Source organism: Nilaparvata lugens, chromosome 9 (genome assembly GCF_014356525.2).
Source record: "Nilaparvata lugens isolate BPH chromosome 9, ASM1435652v1, whole genome shotgun sequence".
NCBI lineage: Eukaryota > Metazoa > Arthropoda > Insecta > Hemiptera > Delphacidae > Nilaparvata > Nilaparvata lugens.
This window is the reverse complement of record NC_052512.1, coordinates 32245996-32261125: the sequence shown is the minus strand read 5'-3', so window position 1 is coordinate 32261125 and position 15130 is coordinate 32245996. Positions and strand designations below refer to the sequence as shown.

At 36.0% G+C, this 15130-nt stretch overlaps 1 protein-coding gene across 1 annotated transcript in view; it reads left to right on the top strand.

Moving 5' to 3' along the window:
• Nucleotides 1-14756, top strand: part of LOC111060958 (limbic system-associated membrane protein) — a gene marked incomplete in the record, with an annotated part of 128106 nt that extends 113350 nt beyond the window's left edge. Inside the window, 1 exon segment of the mRNA XM_039435249.1 lies at nt 14126-14756. Coding sequence (XP_039291183.1) covers nt 14126-14298 — 173 coding nt within the window.
• Nucleotides 14757-15130: the final 374 nt, after the last annotated feature.

Sequence of the window (15130 nt, the reverse complement as noted above, 5' to 3'; positions counted from 1 at the left end):
TCTTCTTCCTCTTCTCCCTTCTTCTTCTCCTTCCACTTCCTATTCTTCTCTTTTTCCTCCTTCTTCTTCTCCTTCACCTTCTACTACTTCCTCTTCATCATCTCCTACTCCCTCTTCTTCTACCTCTTCTCCTTGTTCGTCTCCATTTTATTCTTCTTTTTCTTCTTCACCACCCCCTCATTCTTCTTCTGACTCTCTCTCTCTCCTCCATCTTCCTCTTCTACTTCTTCTCTTCCTCCGTCTCCTTCTCATTCTTCTTCTTCTTCTTCTCCATCTTCCCTTTTCCACCCTTCTCTACCACCAAGAAAGCTTTTATCTGGTTGTGTTCCTACTCTTCTTCTTTTTCTTCTCCCTTCTCTCTCCTCTTACTTCATTGTGAACCCCACTCTTTCCTATGTTCTTAAAAATAACAACAGTCGAAGAGTGAAAATCCTGTGGGATTCTCTGCATATAAGCCGGATTAGACCTCTTTTTTTCTTCTCCACCTCTCACACCTTCTACATTTTTCTTTCTCAGTGTCGCTGTCACATCACTCCCCCTGAATTGTCTTCCACTCTCCCTCGCTCATTCTCTCTCTCTGAATCATTCTTTCTGACTTTCTCTCTCTGGATTCATCTCATTTACCCACTCACACTGGGAAAGATATCATTTTTCATCCTTTCCAGAGAATCGACAATTATTTGTTGAAACACCGCCGATTTATGGAGTTACATCACAATATTATATTATCGGTATTCTAATTGCATTCAATCTTTCTCCCCATCGATAAATTAAAAGTTCGTTGAATAATTAGCAATATCGTAATTTGATGGAGATGAGTGTATAAGCCAGTAAATATTGTGACAACTTTAATCTAATCTAATATCCCTGAACTCTCAAATCCTCTTGGAGTACACCGAGAAGATCTTTTCGCCACACTGCACAGAGAGCAGCTGTTTTCCAGTCCCTACGTAGATCTGAAAGACATTGTTTGCTGACGACTCTCGTTTGACGTCAGAACAGGTTTCTTTCCGGCCTAGGCCGGAAAGAGTAACCTTTCCAGCCGCTAACATGGAACTAAGAAAGGTGATCAAAAAATAGCTGATCGAAAAACATTTCATATTGTGTTCATTATTCAATAACTGAAACATTTATAATAATATCATCTTATTGTCATTCGAAAGATTAAAAAAGTATAAACTCAACCTCCCACATAATTGAACATCATATTTTAGGTTATTTAGACAAATCAGAATGAAAAATAAAAATACTTGGACAATTTCCTGATATTCAGATTACCTCAGATTTGCTAGAGCTATCACCTTCCACTTCTACTTTCGGAAGTGCTTAGTTAACAATTATTCTCATATATATATATATATATATATATATATATATATATATATCTATATATATGTTTATTTTTTGTGTGTGGCGAAAAATAGCGCTCGCACCACGGGCAGAAACATGTTTTTCGCCCCACCTGGAAATACATCCGGGTTTTTATAAATATTACATCCTGGTTTTCGTGAGTCATATGGAGGCCGAAAATGATTGTTTTCTGACCAGGCCGGTAAAAGTTTTACGGCCCTAGGGCTGTTAAATAACCTTGAAGTCAGCTGATTCTGATTTGATGTGTACGTTTTTAAAAAATAGTTTATGAAACGGAATCAGTTTATGCAACTGAGATTGAATGAAGTATTTTGCAAAAAGATACTATCATTCTATTTGGATGAATGAAATACAAATAAGATATATTATAAACTATTCAAATTCGATTTTCAGAGTAGGATAGAACTTCTAACCTCAAATTTCGATAACAAGCATTATTGACATCCAGATTATCCAAATTCAGTGTGCTGAAACAGCTGATCCAAAAAATTATCATTATTTGTGTTTATTATTCAAGAATCAAAACATTCATAATAATATCATCTTATTGCCATTTAAAAGAATAAAATATAAACTCAACCTCCCCATTAAAACATGATTGAACATAATTTTATTATATTATAGATATATATATATATCGATATATATAGCTATATATATAATATATATGAGAATAATTGTTCATTAGGCAACTTCCGAAAGCAAAACTGGAAGGTCATAGCTCTACAATCTGAGGTAATCTGAATATCATGAAATTCTCCAAGTATTTTTATTCCTTTTTCATTTTCAGTTGTATTCACTGAAAATGAAAAAGAAATAAAAATTACAAATCATATAAATATGATCGGGAAAGAACAATATGCATGGCCCAAACTATTTTGTTTCCAAATTTTGATGACATGTCCGAAAAAAAGGTTGGTTTTAGTAGTTTCAAGTAGTTACAAAATTATCCACCAGGTTTAGTGGTAAACGCAGTACTTAAGCTGGGTAGATTTCAATTTGTCTAAATAACCTAAATTATATATATTGTTTTATTCTTTTGTGAGGCGAAAAATAGCGTTCGCACCACGGGCAAAAATGTGCTTCCGGCTCTCAATCTTTTCTAGTGCTTGGCCTACGGCCTCGGACTTGAGAACCGATTTCGAGCCGGAAAAATCTCATTTTCTGCTCTAGGTGCAAAATAGTTATTTGTGCAACTAGTGCGCAAAGTGACAGTTTGCTGCACCGAAAGAAACGTTTACGCATGAGCCGTAGGCGAAGGCGGGATTGTTCCTTGAGTGCAGCAAACGAGCTTTGCGCACGTATTTCACATTAAACTTTTCCTACAGTTACCATTGAATATGTTAAGTGGTTGATTATGGGTAAAATGATGGCTGAAATCCATTAAATGTTTGTCTGTATAATTTTGTTATTAATAACAACTTCAATTCATTTTAAACTTGATAATCCAATTGAAAATTAATAATCAATAATTCATTCAAATTGAAGATTATATTGATCCAATTTATTTGAAAATTTGAATAATTTTGAGTAAATCCTAGTTTCTGAATGATTTTTCAACCAATCAATTCATGAATGAAAAAAAATATTATTTGAAATAATGAATAATTATTAATATTCAAAATGTATATTTTAATGAGTTCTCATTTTTATTTATTTGAAAATCAGATAAAATATAGATAGAACAAATTCGCATTCAAAATACACGCCAACAATGTCAACAGCTGATTGTAATGGCTGCTAGATAATACGCAAAGTATTAAGAGTACGCAAAGTAATACTTTGCGCACTAGAACGGAAAAGTGATTCTTTGCGTTCTGAAATCAGTGTAGGAATGGTCACTTTTCAAGGTAACTGTAGGAAAAGTAATATACTATATCGGTATTCTAATTGCATTCAATCTTTCTCCCCATCGATAAATTTCTTATACTTTGTGAAGTTCGTTGAATAATAAGCAATATCGTAATTCGATGGAATGAGTGTATAAGCCAGTAAATATTGTGACAACTCTAATCTAATCTAATCTCCCTGAACTCTCAAATCCTGTTGGAGAGCACCGAAAAGATCTTGCATCCCAGTTGAGTGTGCCTATTGATTTCTGCAGCTGAGTTCGAGGTGATATGAACTCGTTCAGTTTTCCACGATAAAAATGTTGCCATTCAATATTCTCTTTCTCATGTTATATCAACTTCCCTCTCTACCAATTACCCCATCCTTTACTACCCCGTTTTCCAGGTCCATGACACCTCATTCTTGTTCCATACTGTCGAGGTTCCAACACATCCACATTCCTTCCTGACAAACATCCGTGTCACCATTTCCTCTATGCTCTCTTTTTCATCTCTCTTCAATCCTCTTACAACAATCTTTCTCTCTCTCTCTCTCCACTCACACCACTCTGTGTAACATCTCTCTCGGAGGATGGGAGAATGTTTGCATATCCAGATAGTCACCGGATCTTTGCACGCTTCGTTCCAAAAAGACACCGGATTAAAGTATTCTTCTTCTTCCTCTTCCTCTTCTTCTTCTTCTTCCTTATCATCTTCTTTTCCTTCTTCTTATTCTCACCGGATAAAAGTCTGGTACACTGTACAAATACCCCAACCCCTACCACTTCACAATGTGTCTCTATACAAGTCGACGTTCTTTGTCTCACACCTCTCATCTTCGCTCACTCTATCACATCAAAGATATTCAGCATCCATAATCTTCACATCCATGAATCTTTCTTTCAACACTCTAACCGAAACATGGTCAGAACTGACCTAAACCGAAACATCCGGTCTCACAGACCGTGTCTTGCTTAAAGTGTTATATTTTCTACTAAATATGAATTCAAATATCTTTCATTGGTAAATTTCAATTATGGTAAAATATAATATAGATTTTAGTTGCAAATGAAGTGATGGAAGAATATAAAAAATGGAAACATTGATATGTGATAAATGTATAATGTTGGATGTAAGAACACACACAATACAAACATCCGTGTAAGATATACTATCAGTTACTACTCAGAACAATAATCATGGAGAAATATTTTATCAATATAGGCTTCATAGCAGAACTGAAAGGTAATCATTGAAAATAATAATTTTTTTCATTGTTACCAAGAAACTTGTTTGATCAAACGTTTTCAGCCTCCAGTTTTTTTATTAGCAAGAAAAGTTCATAAATAACTATAGTGGTCGGAATCATCTATTTCGTCAAGTGAATGTTTATTTTGTGACACTTCATTATGAAGCATCCTATTGATACAAGTTCCAAAGGCTGGGGCTTGTATGGTTGATATCTCATACATTGTCATCAATTTTCCTGAACCAACGTCTTCTAAATTCCCAAATAAAACATGTCAATAAAATACCGAAATAATGAAGAGAAAAACATCAGATAAAAAAGTGAATGCTCAAAATATCTGTTAGTCGGAACATCCGGTATTCTAGACCGTTAAAAAATAAACGTTATCCGAAAGATCCGGTAGCTGAGACCGGTACGTTTTCAATAAATTGATGTTTACTTGATAACCGTGAGTAGGGGACTGACGAGCATTGTTGAAGAATGTTGAGGAATAGTGGGGGAGAAGGTATTAGAGTGAGCAACAATTTCTGATTCACATTTTGCCACTATAGAAAAAATAATTTTGCCTCTGGTCACACAGACCGGTGTTTCGGTCAAAGTGTTAATCCGGCACGAACAATTTCGATCAAATGCAATGAAATTCAGATCAAATGAGCTGATGGCAGCTGAAATGGCGAAAATGTTGTCAAAAACAGAGTTTTTCGCGATTTTCTCGAAAATGGCTCTAACGATTTTGATCAAATTTATACCTAACATAGTCATTGATAAGCTCTATCAACTGCCACAATTCCCATATCTGTAAAAATTTCTGGAGCTCCGCCCCATCTATGCAATGTCCTATTTTATATTCCCAATTATCAGGCTTCAGATGAAATTCAAACGAAAACATCCAAATGGAGAAGATTGAGCATGAAAATCTCTACAATTGATGTCCAGTAACATTTTCACCTAGGATTGAAAATAAGCTCGAAATTCGAGAAAATGTGATTATTCAATTGCAAACTGTTGGCAACTGTAGATTCTATTGAATCATTTACTATGAAGAGATAGCACAACATTGTGTCTCCAGTGTTATAGTCCTGTCACCAGCTGGCTCAGATCTTGGAATAGTAGATTTGAACACTAGCGTCAGTTGATCAATTTTCATAACGGCAATTGAAGTAGTGCGAGTGCGCCACACCAGATTCTTTGTATAGTAGCGCTTATCGAATTTCCATCCAGCTGTTTACCCTGCTGACAATATCTGCAGTATCAGAAGTCTTTGGGGTGATTTACAGCATTCAGTTGGGATTTTCGTTTAATAATGGTTATTTATAAGTTAGCATTGGAACAAATGCAACTTCCAATTCATTTCCATTTGTAAATAAACTCTACACTTAATTATTATGATCTAAGGGCCACTGCTAATAAATATGTAACCTATAACACTAATATTGAATGTATAAGGAGGCAGTTAATTTACATAGGTACTGAAATAATAAACCTTATTCCAAATCACTCTCTCATGGACAATAAGATCAGCGGGAAAATTAAACTGCATATAAAAAACTGGACATTCAGTAATTTCTTCTTCCATTTAGATATATGACTCGAGATTTCTTCTCCAGCATTGTTTTTTCTTTAGTTTTTTCATTTTTCAGTGGACTCGCTTACCTTTATTTTGAGTACCTATTCCTCTGTTTTCTTCCTTCCCACCATTTCTCCCTTCCTTTTTCCCTCATCACTTCTCTTCTCTCCTTTGCCTGCCTATTACTTGGGAGACCATAGTTGGCGAGGTATCTTCCTCTCTTTTTTTCTCTTCTCCAACACACCCAACCACAAAGCTCATGGTTTTTTTATATTTGTAACATTTTATTGTGTTTTATTTGTTTCTTTATTCTTTGTAATTTTGTTTTGTGTGTTTTTAATGAATTAAAAATGTGCTCCGCAAGTGTCTATATTAAAACTTAACAAACTGAAAACTTGACTTGTTGAAATGTTGAACCTGTAACCATCCCCGTTTAATTAAGAATCTATATGCAGAATTTCAAGTTGAAAAGTCTAGTAATTGAGACGTGATGATGTGTCAAACATGATTTCCCTATCATGTACGTGTATAAGTCAGCTCTCACTCCCCCTGTCTATGTGACGGTGAAAAACCGATTAAACAGCGATTATACAAAGATGATATAAATATGATACAAAGATGAAACAGAGATGATACAAGTATGATAAAAAGATGATAGACAAGGATAGCAACACCAATGGAAATCAAATACTGCCATTATAACGTGGATCTCACTTTAGTGCGATGGATGAAACAAATGTAGAGTGAGACAATGAAAAACCTGTAGAATAGGGAAAATTATCGAAAAACGCAGAGGACACGTGAACTTTGATGTTCATCCGAGCTGACAACTGAGCCAGAATAGGGGGTTAGAAAAAGCAGGAAGCAAAAGAGGAGGAGTAAGACGATAAGGAGGAAGAGGAGGTGGAGGAGGATGAGGAGGAATGGGAGGAGGAGAAGGAGGATGAGGTGGAGTGGGAGGGATGGAGGAGGATGTGTAGAAGGAGGAGGAGGAATGGATATTGAAGAAGGTGGAGAAGAAGGAGGGAGTTGTGGAAGAGGGGAGGAATAGGAGGAGGAGGAGGAGGAGTAGGGGGAAGAGAAGTAGAAGGAGGAGGAATGTGAGGAGAATTGGGAGGAGGAGAAATAGAAGTAGGAGTGGTGGAATGAGAAGGAGGAGGAGGATGATGAGGACTGGAATATTGTGTGACGATATTGAGTGGTGGAGAGGTGGTTGAGGGGTCATTTGGAAGAGGAAAACATTTCACTAAAAGCGAGTTCACATTTTCCCGCTCTTCGATTTCTGGCATTGTGATATCACAGAACAATGCTGCTGAATTCCAACCTGCCGACTCCAAAGTCCACCGGAATTTTTGCAGTACTCTACCAAAGCATTCTGCAAAACAAAACCACACTGCAGCGTTAAAGAGGAGAAAGGACAAGTAGAAGAAGAAAGATAAGGGGTAAGGGAGAAAAAAGAGGAGAAGAAGAAGAAGAGGAAGAAAACTCAGATAGAATATTTGTAAAATATTTTTACTTTCCTTGCCCTATTACCATAGGTAGGGAAAGTATTGCTTTCCGAAAAAATTGAGGTACCCCAATTCCTAGATTTCTATAAGTTTCAACGTCCCCTGAGTCACAAAAAAGTGGTTTTTGAATATTGGTTGTGTGTGTGTGTGTGTGTGTGTGTGTGTGTGTGTGTGTGTGTGTGTGTGTGTGTGTGTACGAACAATTTCGACCGAATTCAATCGCGTCTGTGTACACGATATCTCATCTCCCAATTAACGGAATGACTTGAAATTTGGAACTTAAGGTCCTTACAATATAAGGATCCGACACGAACAATCTCGATCAAATGCAATTTAAGATGGCAGCTGAAATGGCACAAATGTTGTCAAGAACAGGGTCTTTCGCGATTATCACGAAAACGGCTCAAACGATTTTGTTCGAATTCATACCCCGAATAGTCATTGATGAGCTCTATCAACTGCTACAAGTCGCATATCTGTACAAATCTCAGAAGCTCTGCTTCAACTATGCGAAGTTTAATTTTAGATTCACAAATATCAGACTTCACAAATAACTTCAAGTTGAAAAGATTGAGCATGTAAATTTCTACAATTCTGTAACGTTTTCATCTAAAATTGAAAAAAGGCTCGAAATTCGAGAAAATGTGATTATTCAATTGCAAACTGTTGATTCTATTAAATCATTTACTATGAAGAGACAGCAGACCTCGTGTGTCTCCGGGGTTATTGTCCTGTCACCAGCTGGCTCAGAACTTTGAATAGTAGACTTGAGATGCGCGTGAACACTAACTTCAGGTGATCAATTATCATAACGGCAAGGGAAGTTGTGTGAGTGCTCCACACCAGATTTTCTGATTTGCAGATTAATGAGGTGGGGTACGGGTGGTGGAAAGACCGTTCCACTGGATTTTATACTAACAATGACAGTGGTCTGCAAGTATTGTAAAATTGGACGAACTGAGAACATGATGTAATAAACTTTTGGAGACTTGATAATACAGTAGAACGTCAATAATCCAGATTAATTGGGACCGTACTCCATCCGGATTATCGATATTACGTTAAAAACGGTCAGCTCGCACTATTCGAGGAACACAGCTGTTAAAATTGCATATACAGTATTAAAATTATTGATAGGTAGAGTATCTATATATATAAAAGCGAAATGGCACTCACTCACTGACTGACTGACTGACTCACTCACTCACTCGCAGAACTAAAAATCTACCGGACCAAAAACGTTCAAATTTGGTAGGTATGTTCAGTTGGCCCTTTAGAGGCGCACAAAGAGATCTTTTGGCAATATTTTAACTCTAAGGGTGGTTTTCAAAGGTTCAAAGTTCGTCTTTTAGCATGTATAATCTTCTTATTCCAATCTCTTAATTGAAAAATGTCCATACCATATGTCAATATAGAACTATAATCTAGAGAGAGTACCTCTTCGAAACAGTTGTTAACTGGTAACTAAATTAATAATTTTGTAAGGTTGGCATTAGTTGAATTAACTTTGTTAGGTTGGCACCAAATTGAAGATTGAAATGCATTTATCGCAGAAAAATTGATTGGGCACTGCTACTTCAATCAGAGCTATTCCTGGGAATATTATATTACTACCCGTCAGGCTCGATTCGCTCGCCATATCCGTTTAGCCAGACGTTTAGTCTGGACTCCCGACTGGATTGTCCTAACATATGATAAAAATGCTCAAATGGAAAATGCAGGCAAGCGAAGCGAGCCTGCTGATCTCATTCTTGGACGATCCATTCGGGGGTTCTGGGGGCGGAGCCCCCTGGCTAGACGGATATGGCGAGCGAAGCGAGCCTGACGGCTAGTAAGGTATATACATTAAAACCACGTTTTAAAAGCACTGTATCGTATTTTATTTACAGCAACATGTGTACAACGCACAGTAAAAACACCATAGTAAAGACACTAAATATTTCAGTTTAAAAAAAAATCAGTGATTGTCTTTTGAACTGTGTTTCGTTTTTTTGCAGCTAAGTCTTTAATTCGTTTTAAGAGCATTAAGGCTGTGCAAAGGCTGAAAATGAACTTTCTACTCGTGATATTCTCCAAAGTTTTTCGATTTGTATATCAAGCTATCAAAATTGAAAAGTTTACTCAGGAAATAAACATTTCTGATCATTTCTTTTTGAGATATGAGTGCCTAAAGTTTAAATTTTTGGGACAAAACATTTCAAATTCGGTAAGAGATAAATCCATGAGATTTAGAGGATAGATTCTTTATGGTATTCTTGATCTAGTAACTTGAAAATTTTCTGAAAATATCAATTTTTGAGATAGTCATTCAATTTACTAAAAATAACTTTTAGTTTTGTTATTTTTGGTAAATTGGATAACTTTTTCAAAAATTTATATTTTCGGAAAAATTTTGTTCTACTAGATCAACAATACCATGAAGAATCCATCCTATGAATCTCATGTTTCTTGAGGAATCGATCATGGATTTATATCTTAGCGAATTTGAAATGTTGTCCCAAAAATTCAAACTTCAGGCGCTCATATCTCAAAAAGTAATGATCGAAAAAAAATGTTTTTCTGAGAAAACTTTCTCATTTTGATAGCTCGGTGATATACAAATCGAAAAACTTAGATAAATATCACGAGTAGAAAGTTTATTCTCAGCCTTTGCACAGCCTTAACTGGGTGGGTGAGCTCTCGTTTCGTTTCTCCAGCAATGACATCAATGTCTCTGCTGCCACAAACGCTTAGCTTAGCGCCGAAGGCAGAAGGTACAAAAATGTTATTTCTTGCCAGAGACGAATCCTGATCTTTAACGTCCCAATAATCGACGTTCTACTGTAGGCCTATAACTATCCTCGGTTAATTAAGAAACTCTATGCAAAATTTAAAGTTAATCAGTCCAGTAGTTGAGACATGATGATGCGTCAAACATAATTTCCCCATCCCGTACGTGTATAAGCCAGTTCTTGACTTTATTATAGTTCAGATTATATCCAATTCGAATAATGATAATTGATATAATCTTGACGATCATAGTTGATTATTTTGGACAAAGTATGAACAGTTGCATCAGATGTACCGGTATCAGATCTCATCTCTGGAAAGCAGTGGCAAGGCAGAGAATGCGCAACGTTGTTGGCCTATTTTTTTCCACTGCCTCGTAATTCCTCATTCCCTCACGACAGTTACCTCAATCGTCACCAAGTCATTGAGGCGGTTAATACATTTCCTTGAACAAGAGTTTTCTAAATCGAGGATAGAAGATTGTTAGATTATTTATTCTATCCATTCTATCAGAGCTCAAAGACAGACACTCTTGTTTGAGATGAAACATCATAATAGCATTGAAGGGGAGGAATCGGCAATATAAGTCGACCCTGGAATTCCAATTAAAAGTTTGAAGAATTCCACATCAATAGTGACGGACATCCACTTCAAACTGTCAGAACATTGGTTCAATGAGAAACATTGAAGCTTTTGGAAGTGAATACTGCCAGTGAAACAAGAAAATTCCATTTTCTGTGCAAAAAATTCACCAGAGGGTTGAAAGAAAAGAAGAGATGGATAGATAGATATATGAATGTAGACAGTAGAGGAAGAGGAATAAGTAGAAGAAGAAGAGGAAGAAGAAGAAGAAGAAGAAGAAGAAAGAAGAAGAAGATAGTAAGAAAACAGGAGAAGGAGATGTGCCGAAAGGAGAAAAAGATGAAGTAGAAGAAATGAGAGAACAGTAATGAAAATTCCAGCGTTTGAGATGAGACTGAATAGAATGAGTTCGGTCTGGGACAATATTATTGGTCCTCCAGTCCCAGATGACTTTTCCTTCTTAAACGGTTATTATCGCATTTATTGAGTTTATTCATGGCGCAGTCAGCCCCTTTTGTGGAAGAGCTTTTTGAGAACGGTTCTCTGGAGGATGAAATTGAAATGAGTTCAGCTATGATGATATTGAATTTATCATAATAGCCCCGCAACTCGATTGACTTTGAGAAGAAAAAAGAGAGAGAATTTCTTTTTTGAAAAAAGATTAAGGAGAGGGAGAAGAAGGAGAAGAAGAGAAGAAGAAGAAGAAGAAGAAGAAGAAGAAGAAGAAGAAGGAGAAGGAGAAGGGGAAGAAGACTGGAGGAGGAAACAGGATAAGAAGAAGAAGAAGAAGAAGAAGAAGAAGAAGAAGAAGGAGAAGGAAAAAGGGAAGAAGACTGAAGGAGGAAACAGGATAAGAAGAAGAAGAAGAAGAAGAAGGAGAAGGAGAAGAGGAAGAAGACTGGAGGAGGAAACAGGAGAACAAGGAGATAGGAGAAGACAGGTGAAGAGAAAAAAAAGATTAAGAGAAAAAAAGAGAGTATGGCTTTCCGTTTTGGTGAGTGAGAAAGATTGAGTATTGAAGAAATTGTGAAAGATTCTCAAAAGCTCCAATAGCATTGAATGGAATTCTTTGCCCGACTCAATGTCTATTGATGTGGAGATAGGGTGATCACCCATCCCAACTCGATATTCTCAACTCCATTAACGAAAAGACAGGAAAATTTTCAAGGAAATCTAATTCAAAGAAATTATTCGATGGAATGTTATTTTGTTTTTTGTTCAATTCCACAGACTAGATATTCCATAATGTTATTTTTTCACATTTTTTTAGAGTTTATTAGAGATTGACAATGGTGTAATAACCGAAACCGGTCTTTCTAATTATCAATAAATCAGTGGTTTTTTGACAATTTCTTAGTCTTTTTCATTCACCATAATGTTCTCTTTAACTCAAATCTGTTTAAGATTATAGATAACCAATCTGTATGAGATAACCATCCTCGGTTAATCGAGAATCTATATGCTAAGTTTCAAGTTAATCAGTCCAGTAGTTTAGACGTGATGATGCGTCAAACATAATTTTCTTTCCCGTACATCTGTCCATGAGCCAGTTCTTCACTGACTGGAGAATTATTGTTGATTGGAATATTATGTGGATAGAAAATCATTCCGCTGATATATTCGAACAATTCTATAGAATTTATAATTTCTTCCATAGTTAAATACAGACCTGAAAAAAGCAGCTGTTGCTTATGAAAAGACACATTTAGGGCCGATTTCCGAGCTCGGGACTTATCTGAGTTCTAGAAACAGCTGGAATCAGAAAAATGACTTTCCGAAACGGGGCGTAGTCATAGTCCACGTTTAAATTGAATTTTTGAAAAACTAGAGACTTGTACACAATAGGAGAAAAAGGGAGAATAGTGTTAAGTTTCAGCTATTTTGAATTATTTAGAAATGTTTAATCTTGTCAAGGGAGAACGTCCCCAATTGTAGGAATGAGAGAATTAAGATTGTCATAAGAATTGCGTCTATGCCCCGTTTTGGGAAGCTAACTTTCTGACTCCAGTTTTTCAAAGTCTAGAAATTATTAGCCAAATTTCTAACTCGTAAACCGGCTCTTTGAGAACTGTCTCCAATAAGCAACAGATGCTCTTTTGCATCTTCTCAAAAGCAACGTGTTGCATCCGAAAAGATACACAAGAAGATTCAATGGGCCATATGAATAAAGTTGAGCATTTGCTTATACTTCTAAAATATGGAGCATTTGCTTAATTTTCTATGAATAAAAGTGAGCAAAACGTTTTGCTCATGCTCAACAAAAAAATAGTTTGAGCATTTGCTCAAAAGTAAAAGCTTTTGCTCAAAATTTTATGAATAAACTAGAGCAGTAATTTGCTCAACTTTTGAAGCAAATGTTTCAAAAAAGGTGAGTCTTGTCTAGAGCAGCTTATCACCTTTTGCTCATAGTAAAATGGCTGAACTAATTCGTATGAGGAAGAGGGAACTATACCAGATACGATCACAACCAATAGTTGAGAACTATGAAACTCTTATTAGATTCAACCATGATATATATCACCATTATCCCTACAAAAGAATAAATACAAATGATAGCTACCTGTTATAAAGATAGCCATCACAAAATAGGAGATAGGCATTTAAGAAGATGAGAGTGTGGACGATTATAAGAAGGCTATTGATATTAGAAGAATATGCTGGAGATTATTATAGAGATGACATTTTTCCACGCTATTATTTCAAAATTCTAAACTCAACTAACCTAAAACTCTTATCATAAATAGAAAACAGAGCACACGACGCAAACACAAGCGGTGCACCCTACTTGCATAATTAGCGCTTCCTTCCGTGAGCTATAAAAACAAACTAAGGCTACAAAAGCGAATCAGCTGATGAAAAATCTCTAAAATACGTGAGCATTTGCTCCAGAGTTCAGGAGTAAAAGGTAAGAGTATGAGGTAAAGCTTATTCATATAAAAATGAGCAAATGCTTTTGCTTCCACCTTTTGCTCATGAGCAAAACCTTATGCTCCATGCTCTTGCTCATGAGCATTTGTTCTGGTTTTATTCATATGGGCCAATATATTCTTCCATAAGCAACATATGATCTTTTGTATCAAACAAAAGCAACGTGTTGGCATACAAAAAGATACACAAGAAGCTTTGATGTATCTTCCCATAAGCAACAGATGATCTTTTGTATCTTCTCAATAGATGCTGAGTGGAAATTTGAAATTCGTATCAAGTGAAGCCTCCTCAGTATAACACAATCCTCTTTTTACTGTTGCAGGTGAAGAACCAGCTGCCATGCAGCATGGCAACAGCAGTTCAGGCAGTGCTGCTCTCCATATCATGTGGCAAGACTGCGTATCATGCAACAAGCTGAACTTCCTTCCTCTACTACTGTTCTGCGGCTCTCTTCCGTATCACCTCAAAACTGTGCTGGCTCTGGATACAAGTTGATTGCCAGGCCTTATCAGTTGTCCATTCTTCTAAGCTATAGAGCACACTTGGCTCACGACTTGGAAATTTGTGAAATTATAGACTATGAAGCGTAAACAGGTCTAACAATTGACAGAACCATCTGGAAGTATGTTTCATTCTTTATAGTTTATCCTTTATTCTCCATTATTTTATTGACTCAATTGTAAACAATTATTTCAAAGATAATTTTGTTGAGGATCAACAGGCACAGTCCAAAACTGTTCAACTTTTCCGGGCCCTCCCCAAGTTCTATCAGATTGATTAATCATCAGTTTTTTAATCTGTTCTGAGTTGAAGAGAAAAGCTGGTTGACTATAGAGAGATCCACGTTATAATAACATTCTTTAATCAGCAATGGAATTGCAGTCCTTGTTCATCATTCAACAAAGCAGATAACGCTATTCCTTTCTCGGTTTGCTCTGTTGCCAGATCGTCTTTCAACAATGTAGAATCAATAATTAGTTGACAAAATATTTAAACTTGATTATGAAAATTTATTATGAAATTATTGAAAAATATAATTTCCTGCTTAATAATATATAATTGATTATTTTAAATGGGAATGAACAGTTAATATTACATCGATAAATTGGTATCAGTTACCTTCCATAGAAGGCATTGACAAGGCAGAGGATCAATAACTTTGTTCTCCTATCTTTCTTCACTGTCATTATAACGTGGACCTCACTTTCGTGTTTAATCTGTACAGGGACTGGAAAAAAGAACGAAATCAATTTCTCAAATCCATACAAAGATTTCGAAGCACATAATTAGATAATATCAAATATTCTTCATGTATTCGCAACACTAC